This window comes from Anolis sagrei, chromosome 5 (genome assembly GCF_037176765.1).
Source record: "Anolis sagrei isolate rAnoSag1 chromosome 5, rAnoSag1.mat, whole genome shotgun sequence".
In the NCBI taxonomy this organism is placed as follows: Eukaryota; Metazoa; Chordata; class Lepidosauria; order Squamata; family Dactyloidae; genus Anolis; species Anolis sagrei.
Window position 1 is genome coordinate 80,651,414 of NC_090025.1, and position 20,087 is coordinate 80,671,500.

General features: G+C 37.2%; 1 protein-coding gene across 4 annotated transcripts in view; it reads left to right on the plus strand.

Annotated features, from left to right (window-relative positions):
- The window catches only part of CELSR1 (cadherin EGF LAG seven-pass G-type receptor 1), a 192,884-nt gene that overhangs the window by 74,789 nt on the left and 98,008 nt on the right, over positions 1-20,087 (plus strand). For all 4 annotated transcript variants that reach the window (XM_060778417.2, XM_060778420.2, XM_060778421.2 and 1 more), the window contains exons 2-4: positions 552-1,190; positions 18,071-18,293; positions 19,731-19,846. In XM_060778417.2, coding sequence (XP_060634400.2) covers positions 552-1,190; positions 18,071-18,293; positions 19,731-19,846 — 978 coding nt within the window. The remainder of the gene's footprint in view (positions 1-551; positions 1,191-18,070; positions 18,294-19,730; positions 19,847-20,087) is intronic.

Genomic DNA, 20,087 nt, shown 5'->3' on the forward strand with positions numbered 1-20,087 from the left:
TCTTTCTGGGAAATTATAGTGGACCCCTATATAGTGGTCCATCTACAGTTACCCACACCTGTAATAAAAGTGTTGCATATGATCCATAAAGCCCTTTGTGGCATAGGTCCAGACTAACTGAAATATTGTATCTCCCTATACAAACTGGTAATAATCTACAAGAGAGAGCTTTTTCCTTCCTGATAACATTACAAGCTCTTTCCATGAGGACACAGAAAGAACCTTTTCAGTTACCATTGGTAGCAGCCTGGTCCTCTTTCCTTTGGGGCATGCAATATACTGCCTCAGTTTTCAATAAGTTGGCTTTCTACCTATTAACAGTTGTTTGAATGCAATGTCATGGGATAGAAATTGTGTAGTTTCCAGTGACTTGGATACTGACTGTTGCAATTTGTTCATTTAGCCCAGAATTATAAAGCTGTTGGATATTCATAAAGTTGGTTGGCATTCTGTTTCTTGCATTTTCATATGATTTATCATCCAGTAAGTAACATCTGGAAACCCAGATACGATGATACTCTGGATAAGTCTCTGATTCTTCTCTCTTTTAGATGGCATTCATAATGTGACAGCACTTTGCACCTTACGTGTGACGATCATCACCGATGATATGCTGACCAACAGCATCACCGTACGACTGGAAAACATGTCCCAAGAGAAATTTCTCTCTCCGCTACTTGCTCTCTTTGTGGAAGGTGTGGCTACTGTGCTTTCAACAACCAAAGAGGGCATTTTTGTCTTCAACATTCAAAATGATACTGATGTCAGCTCAAATATTCTCAATGTTACGTTTTCTGCGTTGCTTCCCGGTGGCATCCGAAATGAGTTCTTTCCCTCTGAGGATCTTCAGGAGCAGATATACCTCAACAGAACACTCCTCACTTTGATATCTACCCAGCGAGTTCTACCTTTTGATGACAACATTTGTCTCCGGGAGCCTTGTGAAAACTACATGAAGTGTGTGTCGGTACTTAAATTTGACAGTTCTGCTCCATTTATAAGTTCAAACAGTGTCCTATTCCGACCCATACACCCTATCAATGGGCTGAGGTGTCGGTGTCCCCCTGGTTTTACAGGTGACTATTGTGAAACAGAAATTGACCTTTGCTACTCAAATCCATGTGGAAACAATGGCCTTTGTCGGAGCCGAGAAGGAGGCTTCACTTGTGAATGTTATGAAGACTACACTGGTAGGTTCTTATTTTGCATTATAATATATTGTGTTATATATTGTAAAGTTAAAGAAAGCTTGCTTGGTGACTAAAATGACCAAGATCAGTTTAAATGTGAGGCCAAACATATATTTAAACTTAGCTGTAAATAAAGTAATATAAATGCGTATGTGTTCCTTCAGATTTCCTGGCTACTTACATTCACTTATGTTATATGAATTTTATAGGGTGTTTTTTAGGGAAGGAATATTCAAGACCAGTTAATACCTCTGAAATTCCTTAAGCTGCTTTTAGGATTTTTTAAAAAAAATAATCTACTTTGTTCTAAAAATGTTTGTTATCTTTGTAACATTGTAATTTGTTTTTATTTGTTCATCACATGGAGAGACCTAGTGGACTGAGAGATGATATGATACAGAAATATTTTAAATAATAAGCAAACAGTATCACCTGCAACATCTGGTATTTGTTGGGTATCCTCCTGTCCAACTATTAAGCAAGCCTGACCATACTTAGCTTCCAAGATGAGACAGGAGCTGCCTAAAGCTAACTATAAATATAAATCTGAACAAGAGGGCTGTAAGCACAAAAGGCTATAATACCATATTTACTCAGATCTAATGCTTAATAGGCTAAATTACATATCCAGAAATGAGGTGTACATTAGATTTGATGGCTCATTAAAATCTTGTACATAAACCCAGTTGCTTCCCTCCATCAGCCAAGGCCAGAGAACTCACCAGCCTCAGCCTAACGGAAGGGCATGGCTTCCCAACTTCCCTTACTTGTGAGGCTTTCAAAACTTCCCTCACAGTTTTGAATGCCTAGTGAATCAGGTTAATTGGGAAAGTGCTGCCTGTCAATCAGGCCGAGACTGTTGAGTTTACCAACCTTGGCCTGATGGTGGGACAAAGTTTCTGCTTTTCTGTTGGTCGTTCCAAGGCGGGCAGCAGAATGGCCAACAGGAAAGGGGAAGCCACACATTGCATTCAACAACAGATTTTTTTTTTTTTTGTGCAATGTGCACCTTCAAAAGTATGCATTAGATTTGATGGCATGTTATCCTTTAGCAAATTCTTTCATTTTAAATAGATAAATGCAATAATTGGACCATGTGAAAATATAGATACATGTTTTTCATGTAGAAAATATCACACTCAGACTTTATACATATAGAGTATGTATAAAGTCTGTAGAGATACATAGGATCATCAAGGTGGACATCTTCACACATTTTGTCAGTTTAAAAGGATTGCTGATGTTGCCAGATCCTATTGTAACACCTATTCATCAGTGAGGAAAATGGAAACGTCCGTGTGTGTCGATTAAATTGGCTGCCCATTAGATTTTCTAGAGCAAACATTTATAGTAAATCATGCAGTTGTGCGGCTCTTTTCTGTATGCACTGGCATTCTTAGTAGACCATTTGCAGACACTAAAGAAGATTTAGTTGTTGTTGCTGTTGTTGTTTAAAACAGTGAAATGACAGGATAGATGCTCCACGTTTATTCATTTTGTAAAGGCAAGTATAAATTTTAAATCAGTTTAACTCACTTTGACACAGCTTCATAATGTGTGCCTGCATTGTGTCCACCAAAGCATTGATTGTGTCAAATGTTGGCTTCATTTATTTGTTCAGTTATTTAAATTATTTGTTGAATACTTTACTGCCCATCCAAGCTCTCAGTGCAATGCGCAAAATAATAAATATTAGAAAGGTTTGTCCATGTAGCATGTCAGCTTTAAATGTGTGATCGGAATTCCTCTTTGTTGGTTGGAAGAAAAGGAATGTAGCAAATTTGTAGTGGTTAGGTACATTAGAAGTTTTCAATTCTATTTTTTTTAAAAAATCTTCCATAGATTTAAAAGACTGAGCTGTTCTTACTGAAATGATAATGCCAAGAGGAATGCACTCTGCTTTGGAAGTTGTAAAATTTTGCTCTAACCTATTAAGAAACATACTTTGAAAAATAAGTACAAGAAACTAGCAGAGGATCTTTTGTTTGTCTGCTAAAATACACTGATCTTAATGCTGAGATTATAATCCAGATATACTTCTATTGCCAAACACCTTGATTTCCTCTAGAAAGCAATTACATCCAAATAAAGAGATTCTTTTTCTCCCATGGTTGCTGGCCCCTCCGAACTTTCAAGCTCTTCATTTGCTTGGATGTAATTTATACATGATGAAAGTTTCTCTGTCTTCAGGAGTCTTCTGTTTCAAGAATTACGGTACACAGGGCTTTTATGAGCTATTTCTGAAATGGCAATACCCTCTAATTGTAATTACCTTCACTTCCTGTGATGTAAGGAGGTGAGTGATCAGGAGACATAATATTTGTGGCTTCAAATCAGATCTGGAACAACATAATTTCATTTGGCTAGGCTAGCAAATACAACCTACCTAAAATGATTGCACCCATGAAAAGAAGAAAAAGTAATCTTAAAATATTGTTATTTTGTCCTGCCATGTATGCATGCTCTATATATAAAGGGAGCCAAAGTAGTGTAGGGGTTTGAGTGTTGAGTTACATTTTCTCAGTCATACATGAAAAAAACAAAACAAACAGCAAGCCTCCTCTAAATAAACTTTGTTAAGAAAACCCTATGATAAAGTTAGCATCTATCAATGTATTTTGGATCTTAATTTTCTGTTAGGATTTGAATTCGCATGATCTTAAAAACACACAAATGTAGTGATCTCTTGGTCAGCATTTGCCAAATATTGTATAATCTGTTTTAACATTTTTTTAAATTTCTGACAATTTGGAAGGGCAGCACTGTTTTTCTTCTAAAGTCAGGACAAAGTACCCTTTTGGATTAAAAATCAGAATTCTTAGGCAGTGTGACCATTTGCTGCTGATAGTGGAAGTTGTGAGCTACAAAGATATTTTGTGATTATACTATTTGATGTAAATATAGACCATTGTGTTACTAATGTGTGTTCATAAGTGTTGTAAAATCGCAATACTGTTCTGAAGTCAGGTCATCTGAGCAAAAGCTTTGGATAGCCAACTGACAAAATGTAGAAGATTCTTATTGCTTTAAATTAAGGAGCAGGAAGCTCCAGCACCTGGGTTACCTGTGGCTTCCAAGGCTAGGTTGTGGCCCTCAGCAGCCCCCCAAAATTGGTTGCTCAAAAATACCTAAGAGGCACGAAGTAATTTTACCACATTTTGTTCCTTAGGCCATGATGTATCTAATTGCAGATTTGTCACTTTTGTTACAATATTTATATCCTGATTTTCTCCCAAAATTAGGATTCCAAGCATCTTACAATTTAATAAAAAGCAATACAACTATACACATGAAAGTGGATATTAAAATTAAGTTAAAATATTCACAGCATTAAAGCAATATAAATATATACTTAAAAGGTAAAAGGCAATAAAAAGGATTTCTGTTTAAAACGGTTCTGCACCCATAGTGTTTCCCTTAAAAACTTTATGTTGTAAAAGCTTCTTGGAATAAAAAGGATTTTGCCTGTCATTGGAAGGGCGGCAATCAGTCTAGTCTCTTTGCGAAAATGTTCCAGGTTGGAATTATACTGCCCTATATCCCAAGATCTGATTTCAGATTATCTGTTTTGAACTGGATTATATGAGTCTACACTGTTAGATAATCTGGGATAAGAAAATAATTTGAGATCAGATCTTGTGATATAAGACAGTGTAGACCCAGCCCCAGAATCTAGAGATAGCCACCAGAAAGATCTTCTCTTGTGTCCCAGCCCCAGAATCTAGAGATAGCCCCAGCCCCAGACCCAGCCCCAGAATCTAGAGATAGCCACCAGAAAGATCTTCTCTTGTGTCCCAATCAACTATGCTTGCAGTCATAGTGGAATTGAGAAAAAAGCCTCTCCTGATGGTTTTATTTTTACAAAAATTTAAAAAGAAATTTTCAGGGAGTGATGGAATGGCAGCCCCTGAAAGACCCACCCCTAGGGGCCAATGAAGCTCCCAATCCCCCTTCTTTGAAAGCTATAAAGCAGTGGGGCAGAACACAGCCTCTACACTTGTTCTTGCACAAATCATGAATCCATCATCTTCCTTTTGTGGAATAATAGATAAAACAGCCTTGTTTTGCCACAGCAGAAGGGTGAGGAGGAGTTAGCATGTTTTGGATGCTGTGGCAATCCTTTTCAAGGCCGATTGGCTAGTGGTGTAGAGGAGTTAGGGTTTATGCCAAGAGCCAGAAAATAAAAGTCGCCCATTTAGTCATCATGTGAGTTTTCCTTTAGTGTATTTTATTTGAGCATGGGAAAGATTTAAAAGCTTTCTCGCCTGTCTTTGTTCTCATGTGAAAAAAAAGGAATGCTGTGGAATCTTCAAAGCCGAGTTTAAAAGGAAAAAACCCAGACAGTGTACTACGTTCAGGAGAATTGTGTGTTGTTGCTATGTTGCAAAGTTTCCTCCACAACAGTGCAAACATCAATTATTCTTCTGCACATAGCTTATATTTCCAGCCACTGGGCCAGTCAGCAACAAACTTTTCACAAGTTTAAATGTTTCCCCTGTTCTGCTTTCTTTTCAGTTTCTTTGCCTTTTGATTGACATGTATTTACACATTGCCTCTAGGAAACTAGCCCCCTTTTCTGCTATACTCAAATGCTTTACCATATCTGCCTAACAATAAAGTGAGACTGAAGCATGCTCATTTAATTTAAATATACATTTTGAATCCCTTCCATTCCAATTAAGTATAAATACGCAGAAGGTAGATCCCATCTGATCTTGGAATCTAAGCAGGGTCAGACCTGGTTATTACATGGATAGGAGACCACCAACAAAGGCCAGTTGTTGTCAGCTATATTCTGGGGAAAGCAATAGCAAAGCACCTCTGAGTATTCTGTGTAAGAAAAACCTGTAAAGTTCATAGGGTCATCATAAGTCAACAGTCACTGTAAATGTGTCAATGTGGGTGAATGTATGCATGTATGAACAGGTGCATGCAACACAAACGTGAAATAAATTTATCTCATATATGTTCTCCATTGAGCACAAAGTCCTCCTCTGCCACATTTACTATGTGGTTAAAACTAAAAATACACTTACTATTGCAATTAATGACCTTAAAAACTTTGGCATGGTCTGTTGTGCTATTCCATTTTAGACCACTTTATAACCCTATATCTGAGTGACAAATTATATACTCGTTAATTGATTGACTGACTGATTCATTTCTAGAATAACTGTAAGAAATGTTGAGATTTTAAAACATGCATTTGCACTGTAGCTGCCAGACATTTAGAATTTAATTGATCAGCATATTATATACTAAAATTGTTTGCTTGAGATACATACATATTAACTTCAGTTGTCTTTTGAGAGAAGAATTCTTTTAACTTCAGCCATTTTCCTTAAATTAATTGTTGAATTGGCTCCTAAACTTAACAGATTGCAATAATTCCTGATCATCACTTGTTATATTTTAATTTGTTGACAGTATAGTGTTTGTACTATAGATTGTCTTGCAGGTAAACTTAATTTTCCATGATATTTAAATTAAGAGCTGTGCAAACATTGTAAAATTTCACTTTTATTTTAAATCCAGCTGTGGTTTAAGTAAGCACTGGCTACACTTTTTATAATATCTTACCAAGTATCTCAGCTTTTGATTACAGAGATGTCTCTGTTCTGTTGTTTTCATCTGCTGTGATCATCCAGATGACCTTTGCAAAGAGCCCTAGGTGTAGTATGTGATCATCATCCAAAACCCTGGGCACCCTTCTCCCCCTGTACTTTTGGTGGTTTTTGCCTGTGGAAACATTTCTACAGATCAAAGTCCTGGACTGTCTCTTTTGAAACCTTGTCTGGACCTTCAGCATTTTTGTTGGCTCTTTTTAATTAGCTGTAAAGTGGTTTTGACAGGATTTCTGATGTTACAAAGGCATTTTAATGCACCCGTATTAAGGAAGCTTTGTAAATGAAAGTGATACGCCTAACAGTATCACTAAATCTCCATTTGTCCACTCACCTTGCAAGTCCCAGATGCACACAGTGATTGTGTAGGTGCTTCAGCCATTGACTAAATACTTATTGAGGCATATCCACACTTTCCCTAGTTTAGTTTGTGTTTTGTTGATAGTAAAGCATAATTTGTTTTTCTACAGCATTCTTTGAATGGAAGAGGCATTGCCTTGCCTCAAATAAAAGAGGCCAGCTATGGTACTATTTTGGGAGTACAAAGTTGTCTGTCCCTCGACTGGAAATTGTAGGGTGTACCTGTTTTCACTGGGACATGTGTGGATTAAAAAAAATTTATCACAGAGAGATATTTTTGAGAAAGAACCCTTGTGAAACTCTGAGGAGCAATTCACATGATTATTCATTTATGTACAGATAGGCCACCTTTCAGGATTAACCCCAGATCACAGAAATAACCAATAACAAAGTTGTAACTGCATTGTTATCACCATCATAACTTTATTAGGGATAATTTCACTTTATTGTGATGTAAGTGTAATGTTTTAGTTTTATGCATAAACACTGATGGTTGTAACAAATTGTCTAGGAAAAATAACACATGATTTGAGTGCTCGTTTGTGATATTGCTTCATGCTCTGTCATAGTATGCAGGTGAATAAGCTGAGAGTTCAACATCTAAAAAGTAGCTGAAGATAGCATTTTAGTTTCATTTGAGAAATAGAAAACATGCTTTTTTAATTGTGAAAATAAAAATATTTCTTATTGGCCCATATAACAATTGTAATTCACTATTTTTTTATTACTTATTTGTTTCTTTAAAGAAACAGGAAACATATTTTGAAACAGATTGTGAAAGGAAATAGCTACTTATTAGGTATTGTAAAATAGTTATACTGTAGTTCACTTTTTGGAAAACAGCTTTCTAGGTTTTGTTGAAGGCTTTCATGGCTGGAATCACTAGGTTCTTGTGGGTTTTTTCGGGCTATAGGGCCATGTTCTAGAGGCATTTCTCCTGACGTTTTGCCGGCATCTATGGCAAGCATCCTCAGAGGTGCTTATATGGGCCAAGCTTTCTAGGTTCTTATCCATCTTAAGCAGATTCACAGTACATTAAAAGATATTTTAATTTTACATCTTTGAACCACAATTTCAAAGTTGGTTATATAATATTGAAAGTTCTTATACTGTATGACAGGGGTCTTCAAACTAAGCCCCGAGGGCCAGATACGGCCCTCCAAGGTCATTTACCCGACCCTTGCTCAGGGTCAACCTAAGTCTGAAATAACTTGAAAGCACACAGCAACAACAACAATCCTATCTCAGGTCCACGCTTCCCATTTAAATACTAATGAATTTATATTTGTTAAAATTGCTCTTCATTTTAATTTTTGCATTGTTTTAAAGTGTTTTTTGCACTAGAAATAAGATGTGTGCATAGGAACTCATTCATGTTTTTTTTTTCAAATATAATCTGGCCATCCAACAGTTTGAGGGACTGTGACCTGGCCCTCTGTCTAAAATGTTTGAAGACCCCCTGCTGTCTGAGAATAATATATAACCATCATCAACAGGAACTCCTGCCATAGTATATCTATTTTATAAATTATCCCAACATCAAGTGTTTCCTGGTGGTTGGGCACATTCTTCCATGGTTTTTCAAAAAACAACTGGTCAAGCTCCAAAGAAGGAGATAAGTAATCTTCCTTTGAAATGGTTGAATTAGGAGTTGTTAATAAGTCAACGATAAGTAGTTCAGTGATACCACTTCTACCAGATTTTGCATCACCCATCTGTGTGAATTGTACACTACACATAATTCACTGAGTCAGCTTTCTTCCTGACTGAAATGTCTATAGATCTGAGCAGAAATTCTCCTTTTAAGGATCGGCATTGGTATGAGACTTTTTGCCGTCTTGCACAGTCACTCTTTTTCCTTATTGATTGATATTAAACAGTGCAAGGGGTTCCTGGAAGCTATTTAGAAGGAGAATTGGGGATTTTAGAAGAGGCAATTCCCTCTCTTTTGGCCAGAAATATAATGTTACAGATATGTGTCATGAGCCACAGACATCTTCAAGTAATGTTTAAAGGAAGGAGCAAGACAACATGGAAGTACAGATATTAAATTATTTCAGTATGATACAGACCTTGTTAACAGAGATTCTGTTTAATGTAGTTTTGCACCTATATGTTCATATATTCATGTGCACAAACATAACAGCAATTCAAACTTTTGACAGTGAAACAAAATCTAAGGCACTTTAGACGTTAACATCAAGATAATTAAAATTCTGAAGTATAGTTGTGTGGAGCATTGTGGGAACTGGTCTTGCATTGTTCCTGCAAAAGGTCTTTTGTTTGGGCTGGCACGGTTCAGTGACTACATCTAAAACCCAGCGCTACTCATCTGGCCACCTTTTGTTTTCCAGAAAGGTACTGTACTCTGATACAGGATTGGTTTAGTTCAGAGCAGTCTGTTCCCTCCATTTCTTTGCCAACTTTTCTTCAAATGTAAACTTTTTAATTTAGCCTTTGAAATTGTCCTTGATAATGTTGTGTCATATTTTTGGAAGAAAAAGGCACCTGAAGGATGCAGGGTTTATAGCAGAGTTTATTTATAAACAAGATTAGAGTTCATCATCTTACAACACATACAATGCTTTCTTTGATGACAGCTGGCAAAATCTGTTTAACAGTTAAATAATAAGTAATGTCTAAAATGATATACCCACCAAATAATGGAAATTTGTGTTCAAATGTAATTTAAAGGTAAATACACTTATTTAGTGAAAATATATTGTGTCTTCCCCTTCTGCCATAGTGTTGCTAAATCAACAGCTAGTCATTCCCAAACTACTTGCTTCAAAATGTGCTAGACTACAACTTTAATCATTTTCAGTTAGCAATGGCCATTGCAGTTACATTCTGAATATTTTGAGACACTGTGTTGGAGAATTGCAAAATATTGAATTTAAATTTTCTAAGGGCCCTTCCAAATGGGCCTAAATTCTGAGAGAAACTGGCATTTACATTTTTAAAATGCCAGTTCCTCTCAGGATTTCGGGCACAAAGTGGACTCCCCCCCCCCAATTTTGGTGGGGATTGGTGGCTAGATACCCTCCCCAGTCAATAAAAATGAGGCATCATTAGCTTATTCCTAAGGCCTGCAGACGAAGGAGGTAGGCCTCTCCATTAGGCTAAGGGGGGCTGGAGGTGGAGAGGTGGCAGTGCCATCTCGGTTCTTTAGGTTTCTGTAGCCTGAAAATCCAGAATGTTGAGGAGATTGAAACTCAGGGTTGAGGAAGAAAATCCTGAGATTCAGTCTCCACACGTGCAAAGATCTGGACCATATTAAAAGGTCCGGATCTTTGCAGGTTTTTTTTTTAACATGCTGTAAACTCCAGTTTAAAAAAAGGGCTTGGGACCTGTCTGGAAGGGCCCTAAGAGAAGCTACCATACTGTGTTCCTTTTAGGAGTTGTGCTAAAATTATAATCCACGAAAGGTTAGCTTTCCCTAAAGGGAATGACATAGCAGCAGCAACAACAACAGCAGCACAACAACAATAATATTGACTGCATGCAGAAGTATTTGAGAATGCCATTGTTCAAGTCTTTCCCCCAGTTAATCCAGTAGAGCTGTTTGTGATTAATTGTTGACAAACGTACATATGATGAATTCTACAATTTAGGAAGCAAACAGAAAGAAACCTATCTGCTTGTATTCTGACTTTGCTGTGCTTAAAGGAGGCATTTCTATACACATCTTTCATTTTTTCTCTCTGCACTCCTGTCTATGCTGTTCGAAATAACTTTAAGTGAGAAATTGGTTAATTACTATGACGGAATCCCTGGATCCTTATTGTTGGCACCAAAATATTCAAAAGTGTTGCTAGTCATGATATGTGCATTGTGTGTTTTTACCCTATTTCCCCTTCCGCTCCCTCACTCCTATTGTGCTTCAGTATTTATATTTATACTAGCTTTGCCCTGCCACGCGTTGCTGTGGTCTATAGTAAAACTTATCAAAGTTGAGATAGATATCTGGACTATTATGAAAGAGAGGTACCTACCTATTCCTTCCCCCTTTTCCTCCCCCTTTCTCTCCTTTCTTCCTTCTCTACCTCTTTCTTTCTTTCCTTCTTTCACTACTTGGTTTCATCCTTCTCTCTTTCCTTCATTCCCTCCCCCTTTCTTCCTTTGCCTTTCTTCCCTCCCTGTTTGCTTCCTTCTTTCTCTTTTTATTTCCTTTTATTTCACCACCATCATAGCAATAACAATAATGCAATGCATTGCCTCTGGGACCTGACACCTCTCCCATTCCCCCTAAAAGGGTCTCATAGGAATAATAGCATCATAATAATCATAGGAATAACAACCTTTACCCGCAACGCGTTGCTGTGGCCAACCTTCCCTCTTTCTCTCCTTCTTTCCCTCCTTCCTTCCTTCCCTCCCATCTTTCCTTCCCCTTTTCCTTCTCTATCTCTTTCCTTCCTTCCCCCTTTTTCTTTCTCTTCTGGTCTCTTTTCTTCCTTCTCTCTTTCCTTCTTTCCTTCCCTCCCTCTTTCCTTCCTTTAATCCCTTTTTCCTTTCTTTCTCTCCTTCCTTCCTACCCCATTTTTCTTTCCCTCCCTCTGTCTCTCATTTCTTCCTTCTCTACCTCTTTCCTTCCTTCCCCCTTTTTCTTTCTCTTCTGCTGTCTCTCTTTCCTTTCCTTCCATCTTTCCTTTTCTTCTTCCTTCTTTCTCTACCTTTCCTTCCTTCCCCCTTTTCTTTATCTCCCTTTCTCTTTATTCCTTCTTTCCTTCCTTCCTGTCTTTCCTGGATTTTGACAGGGCGGGAAGGGGCGGGGTGGGGTTTGGAGGTGGCATGAAGTAAAAGGAGGTAAGATTGGGGCAGGGGAGTGATGGAGCGTGGGGTTGTGTGTGTGTGTGCGGCAGCGGGGGGAGTGGGGTTGCGCGTGTGTGTGCGGCGGCGGGGGGAGTGATGGAGCGTGGGGTTGTGTGTGTGTGTGCAGCAGGGGGGGGTGTGTGTGCGGGAAGCGGCGCGGCGGGGCTTGGAGTGGGCATGACGTCCGCAGAGGGAACGTTGGCCGGAAGACTGTGTGCGTGCGCCAGGGAACTTGCGGCTGGGCACCAATGCGCATGCTCAGTTGTTTTGCCGTTTTGTGAGTGTGTTGTTGTGTTGTTTTTCATTTTGAGTAGATATGTTTGTACCTTATGGGTTGTGTTATGAGCATGGGAATTTTGGTTAAGTTTTGTTGGGGGGTTTGTGAGTTTTGTTGTTTTGCCGTTTTGTGAGTGTGTTGTTGTGTTGTTTTTCATTTTGAGTAGATATGTTTGTACCTTGTGGGTTGTGTTATGGGCATGGGAATTTTGGTTAAATTTCGTTGTTTTTTTTAGTTTTGTTGTTTTGCCATTTTGTGAGTGTGTTGTTGTGTTGTTTTTAATTTTGAGTAGATATGTTTGTACCTTGTGGGTTGTGTTATGGGCATGGGAATTTTGGTTAAGTTTCGTTGGTTTTTTTTTTGAGTTTTGTTGTTTTGCCGTTTTGTGAGTGTGTTGTTGTGTTGTTTTTCACTTTGAGTAGATATGTTTGTACCTTGTGGGTTGTGTTATGGGCATGGCAATTTTGGTACAGTTTCGTTGGGGGGTTGTGGAGTTTTGCTGTCCGGTTGAACCAACCTAACAGATTTATATATATAGATTTTTAATGTACTAAACGTACCAAGTTTGTATAAAACTGTGACTTTTTTTCCTGTGCTGGTCTATGACCGAAATAAATGATTTTATTTGATTCGATATATACTTAAATCTCCTAAGTTTAAAGTAACACCTTTTATTGTTGTGCAGTACAATCCTAAGCATGTTTATGCCATAGTTAAGCACTACTGATTTTAATGCAAGTTGCTCCCAAAGTAAAAGACTGAAAGGTTGCTTTGTATATTTCGATACTGTATAATGCAAACCTATTTTCAATGTTTAGTGTCGTTGTGGTTGAAAAAATCCCCACATTCTTAGGCAGTTTTAAGTTCAGGTAGACTACACAGTACCTGGTTGTTTTTGTTTTTATTTAAGATAAAGCGTATTTACTTGTTGAGAAATTAGAGGATATTGTCAGGGTTGTCAAGTCTCAAGGCAGTGATGTCTCAGGGAATTCCTCTGCAGGGAGATAAATCTCATGCATGTGGCCTTCAAGGAGGATATGGATTTATTTTTTTGAGGAAAAATGACTTAGAATTCTGTTTACCCATCTCACTTCAACATGCTGTATGATCCTTACAGAAAATGAGAGAAACAGCTGTAACTACTAGGTGTGTATTTTTGTCTGATGAGAAGTGCCACATTAATTAGCCAGATTTTACCCAAATTATGAGTCTGTTTGCATAGTCTGATGACCCAGTAGCAGTTCCAGCCCAACTGACCTGATGTCACAAGGGCTTGCTGCCAGATTTTCAACTTTGGCCCTAAAATCTCGGAGAATGAAGAATTCCTTACCTAAATGCAATGTTTGGTTTGCATATTGCTGGAGCACTAGATAAGCTCTTGTTATTTTTCCGTATTTGACCCAATTATACATAAGTAGGTGGATACTTGCACACATGAACTTCCTCATGTGTTAAAATATCATTATACTAGCTTGCGACAAGCTCGTTTTGAAGTTGTAAAGTGTGTGTTTGTGTGTAAGAGTGCAAATAAGTGAACCTTGGATCACAGTATATAAAAAAATTAATTATCTGTCATAGCTTCACAGTAAAATACTTCACTCTACTTCTTAACTACTTCAATCCACCACATATTCCTTTTTGTTTTATAACCATGCTTTTTTATTTATCTAGAATTTATATTACAGTATTATTTTAGCAAACAGTCTGATACAAATGATGGGTATATTTCTATACATGGTGCAAGAACCTGTCAATTATAAGTAAATAAATAAAGCCATCTCTGATGCTTTTTGTGCAGCTTTTGTTGACATCATGGATTAAGGACATTGGACAGCCTTTTGTAAATAATGAAAATTAAGTATATAATCTTGAGAATGTGTTTGTTATTTCTGTAGACTGTGGGGTGATTTTTTTTCTTTAGCAGATGTGCCCCAAATATCTCCTAATCCCAATGGCATTGTTTTTTCCTTTTTAAATTATTTTTTCTGATCTAAATGAAAAAAGGGGAAATTAATCCCTAGGGTGCTTGTTTTGTTTTGTGAGACTATAAGGGCTGAAGGAGGAGAAAACAAGGAAACCATTGACTACATCTAGAAATTGGGATAACCATTATTTATTGTGATGATAATGAGTCAAAACCCCCTGAGGCAAGACTTATGGGCTCCACTCTCTTGCAGCAAACAGATCGGAAGTTTTTGCTGATGCTTTTTGATTAATAAAAACTAATCAAAACATCCAAAATCTAAACTTGGGGGCTTTTAACTATACTTTATTGAAATAAGGTTTAAAATTGGCTTGTTTCAAATAGATGATAGTTAAGTCTAATCACAGTTTGTCTGTTTCAGATGATACAGTCCAAAACAAAAATGAAATATTTCACACTCTTCATGACTACAGTAAAAGGGAGGCGGATTCTAAAGCTTGTTCAGAGTCTTCCCCATTTTACTGTGACATTTGATTACTTCCATTGACTCAGTTTCTCTTTTTCCTTTCAACTTAGTTTGAGAAAAAAATTAAAAAATGGTGACTCATGTCCATATAGCAGCAGAATTTCATCAAATTGAAATGCTCTGGAAATTTTGAGACTTAATTTAGCTCTCTACTTCCCCTAGGTTGTTACATATAGAACACCACACTCATCGTTTTGTGGCCTAGTTGCTATATTGTTGCTGTTGTTTCAGTGTATCATTGTTGCATCAAAAAGCCAAGATCAGGGGAAAGGTATTGAGGAGAGAAACTGTGAATGTATACTGCCCCAGTTTTTGCTGCCATGCCTACAAACTACTATATTTACTTGGTTCTGCTCATCATTTTTGGCAAAATTAAGTTGCCAAAATCTAGATGTGTGTTAGTTTTGATGAATGTTAGAATTTCGTACATACATAAACCTACCTGCATGAAAAGGACCAGAGAACCCCAGAAAACTGGCAACCAGGCAGGGAGGTGGGCGGGGGCATCAAGAAGCTGTTCCCCATCAGACATACTTTTTTTTCCTCCTAAACATTTTTATCTTAATTTAGATACTTTTTTAAAAAACTTTTTTTTCCTTTTCCTCTCTTTTTCCTAAATACACTTTCACTTATCTTCTTACTTTCTCTCTATATACAAAGATTATGTTCTCCCACTTTTGCTGTCAAAAACTTTCTTCTGATTCTATAAAAGTTATCAATAAAAATATTTTAAAATAAAGAAGCTGTTCCCCATATGGTGGCGTCCTCGGGCTCCACTGCCCTTGGAGAAAGAGTAGGAGTGCCTGGCTTATTTCCCAATCATTCCAGCCACTTAGCAGCGGATCCTGCCTCCAAGTCAGCCCTTGGGGTCTTTCACTTGCCCCCTCCCCCCAGACCCAGTCCCATGCAGTGCCCACTTGGCCTCATTCACAAGGCCTTAAAACCTCTCCCTCTGTTTTGAAAGCCTTGTGAATGAGGCTAGTTGGGAATTGTTTGATTGTAGCAAGTTTGCTAGCCTCTGCCTGACAGAGGGGTGTGGCTTCCCAAATGGCGTCATTCATGCTGCCTGCCCCGTAACGTACTATGCTTATGCTGTTGGGCACATTACATTTGAGAGCAATTTATTTGTCATGTGCATCTTCAAATTTGAGATGTGCATTACATTTGATTGTGCATTATACTTGAGTAAATACATGTAATTTCTTTCTGCCGTGAATGCATGATTTCTAATTTTTTCCTTTGAGACAAAGAGTCATGGGGTATCTATAGCTCACAAGTTAAATTGTTCACATTCTCTTACTTGTGTAGTCCAAGAAATGCATCTCTGCAATAATTGTGCATCAATCAAGTGGCATTTGTTTCCAAGAGCATATTTGCAAACCTTTCCATATTAACTATTTTAAAAGAGCCCAAAAAGAGCCAAAAAAATCAGATATTCAGAAGCAATATCCACTGGATTGCAGTTAAGACTGCAATCTTGGACTTGGATCACTGTTTTCCCATCTGTATATGCACAATTTAAAATTCTGAAGGGAAGAACGAATTCAGTATGCATTTGTACAAGGCAAAGGTGGTTCATACATGGGTTCAGGATTGGATAGGTTTGTAATTCAGGAGCTTGAGTGTTGTCTGAATTGGAGTCTATGAATGCAAATTCATTCACACACACACACAAACACATACACATATACTTTAACTACCTGAAGAAGGAATAGAAAGCTCATGTGAAAGGCATCACTGTGTTGGCCCTGGTTCACACCGAATACCATATATATATATTATTATTATTATTATTATTATTATTATTATTTTGTATCTTGTCAAAATTACATGTGAAGAAGCTTATTTACATGGTCATTTTTATTCTGAGGGAATATGGCTGCCCCATAAAATGAAGAAATTTACATATTTTCAGCCACACTATTGATGACTCTCTTGGACTGTTCTCATTACACTTTGCATTTCTTTTCTTTTTTAAAAAAGTCAGTGCTCAGCCCATTGAACTCATTTAGAAAACCCCTAGTTTGGGCTGAAAAAGAGAAGTATCAAGACAGTTGGCCATTGTTCATTGTGAGGTAACTTCAGAATCACATTCACAGCTTGTAGGTGTAAACAACTGGGCTGCTCAAACATGTCTAGGAGTTAGTGTCCATGGATAACTGACTGTGTAAACAAGACATGAGTAAATAAAGTGTGACCTCCCTCTTGCTATTTCTCATCATTTTGTTAGAATTTCTTTGGGCTTCAACATTAAAGAGAAATATCCTTTTCTGAAGAGAAATAGCAGCTCCTTGAATTCATCCACCTAAATTGCCTCCTTGAATTCATCCACATTATTTTCAACGTTGCCTACTTGAAGTTTTAAAGTTGTAGCCTTTTTTGAAGTGGAAAGTAAAGAGTAAGAAAACCATTCAGATGTAGATATAGCTACTGTTCCAAACTGGGCGAGAAGGAAGAGGGCAAACAATTAAAATTGAGCACACTCACTACTTTGTTGACTTACCAAGAGACATTCTTGACATTGGTGCAATTTGTGATGCTCACTTAAATGGTAAATAAGAATTTTCATTCAAGAATGTGTTGTTATTCAATAATTCCACAGATTGTTTTCCTACTCAGGAGAACAACAGTGGTTTAAAGATTACAGACTATATTGACAGCTGCCCCTTCTCTTGTATATTTGTCTCTGTCATGTTTCTGCACGTACATGTGTTTATGCCAATGCCTTGCTTGTTTTGTTGTCAATTGCTCTTTTATCAGCCTGAAAGATGTCACTCCAGATAGAAGTCAGTGTTTTTATCAGTAGTCTCTTCCAGTTTCAATGGGACAAGTCCATGCTTAGCTGTCCCTTTGTCTCTTTTCGAAGCAAATGCTAGACTTAGTAATTCAACAACTGAATGTGCAAAATCACAGTAGTTTGAAAGACATTCCAAATATTTGGTAATGGAGAGATTGACCCTTATTTAATACAAAATATAATGCTATCCTTGTGATGTGAACAGGTACAAATATGATACTAGTGTCTTTCAGTGATTTCAATCTATTTATTTACCATTTAACTACTTATTTGTTTTGCTTTACTGGGAAAGCACTCTTTTTTCTAGTTATCATTTAAATAACTCCTGACAATCGATTTTACAAAGCCTGGGGCTGGGTGTAGGGATTTCCAGATACTCTGGTGACTAGGGAGAAGTTTTCTGAAATACAGTCATACAATTTCAAAAGACAGCATGCATTTTAATGAACTTCTGTTAGCCACTGCAGCACATGGGGACATTGGTTTTTCAGATCACTAAAAGTTTTGAAACATATTATTATCTCCTCTTATCTGGTCACTAATTCTCTTTTCTTTTTTAGGAGAGTATTGTGAAGTGAATGCTCGCTCTGGACGCTGTGCTCCTGGAGTGTGCAAGAATGGAGGCACTTGTATTAATCTGCTCATAGGAGGTTTCAAATGTGAATGTCCCCCTGGTGAATATGAGAGACCTTATTGTGAGATGACCACAAGAAGCTTTCCTCCATTGTCATTTGTCACTTTCAAGGGCTTAAGGCAACGCTTCCATTTCACTGTCTCTCTCATGTAAGTTCCTTTCTTTCCAATGTGAAATGAAAACATCCCAGTCAGCTCTAAGAGAAGGTGCAAGTTAAGAGTAGCCTCTGCCTTTTTATGCTAATGCTTTTGCAATATTTCATAAAGGAAGGGGTTTGTTGGTTTTTGAATGTGTCATTGTGTGTTCCCTAAACTCTAGAGTTTGACCACTCCAGGTATAGTAGCAAGCTGGAGTTTGATGGTGTCATCAGTGGCTGGAAAATAGTTTAGTTCTTTGATACCACTTTAATAGATCTGGTCATGGCACTAATATTCTGGGCGGAAAGAGTAAAGAAAATGGAGACATTATTTAAAACACCAATTCAAGTAAATTTGGACTTTATCTTAATGGGAATACTTGGGAACAATAAGATTGATGCAAAAAAAAAAAAACACCAAGATGTACTCAGAGCAATGATTTGAGCAAGCAAGGCGATAATAGCATGGGGATGGAAAGATGACAAAAATAGAATATAGAATACTGGAATAATTATTTGGTTGATCAAGTCCAATCGGACATTATAGCATGTATAACTTGCAATGATGTGCAGGAGGACAAGACAGGAGAAATTAAAGAGAAATGGTTGATCTGCATGGCATGGATAAGAAGTAGCAAAACCAATGCAAATATTGTACAAAGACTAAGAAAATTGTGTTAATAGTTAAAGATAATACGGTAGGGGTATGGGTGGGAGATAAAGAGGGGAAAAAGAGGAAAAAAGTGAAAAGAACGATAACATTCTAAAGAGATGAATAGATAATATAGAAATTATTTGGTATAATGTGTATATGCAGTAGCTGACTATTACCTATTCAGGGATTGTGTTATTATGTACTTAATAAAATGCTTTTAAAAAATAGAACTGTTCTCGGGTGATGTGAATTATTTTTTCCTTAGACATTCCAAAATTGGCAGATGATACTAGTAGATTGCATGCACCAATGGTATTACCTAGTATAAGATAATTATATTCTTACACCTAAATGGAACTTGGAAAAATAGTTTTTTGACTATAGCTCTCACAGTCTTCTACTAAATTTGGTCAGTGGCCATGCTAGCTTTTGGAGGTTTAGTCAGATTTTTCCAAGCTCTCTTGCAGAGAGTAACAATTTACTTTTTCCTGTCTAAACAAAATGTTACAATTCATTTCTATAGGGAAAATAAAATGTGATGCACTGATGTACGAAAAAATTTCTCCATAATTGATTTCTCCAAACATCAGAGTATATGTACAGAGAGCCCATGCATGTAAGGACAGATGTTTTGCTAGTACAGAAAGAAGAATTATAATTTTTAAATTCAACACCGTACTAAACAGTTCCTTTGATATGAACATAATGGTAGAAATTTTTAAATAGTTTCATTTTAGCAGTGCTTGTCCTTCCGTAATACCTTTTGTGTCTTTTGTGCTTTCCCTGCTCACATAGGTTTGCAACCAGAGAAAGGAATGCTCTGCTCCTCTATAATGGGCGCTTTAATGAGAAGCATGATTTTATTGCACTTGAGATCATTGAAGAGCAGATCCAGCTGACATTCTCAGCAGGTAAGATATTAATAATAATAATAATAATAATAATAATACCTTTATTTATACCCCACCACCATCTTCCCAAGGGACTCGGAGCGGCTTACGTGAGTCCAAGCCCAACAACACATCAATAAAAACGACAAGCAATAAGCAAATAAACAATACAATTAATATAACTCACATAAAGACAAAACACATAGAGATTTAAAAACCTATGTAACCAAATGTAATGGTTAAAACCTTAAAATAAATGCTG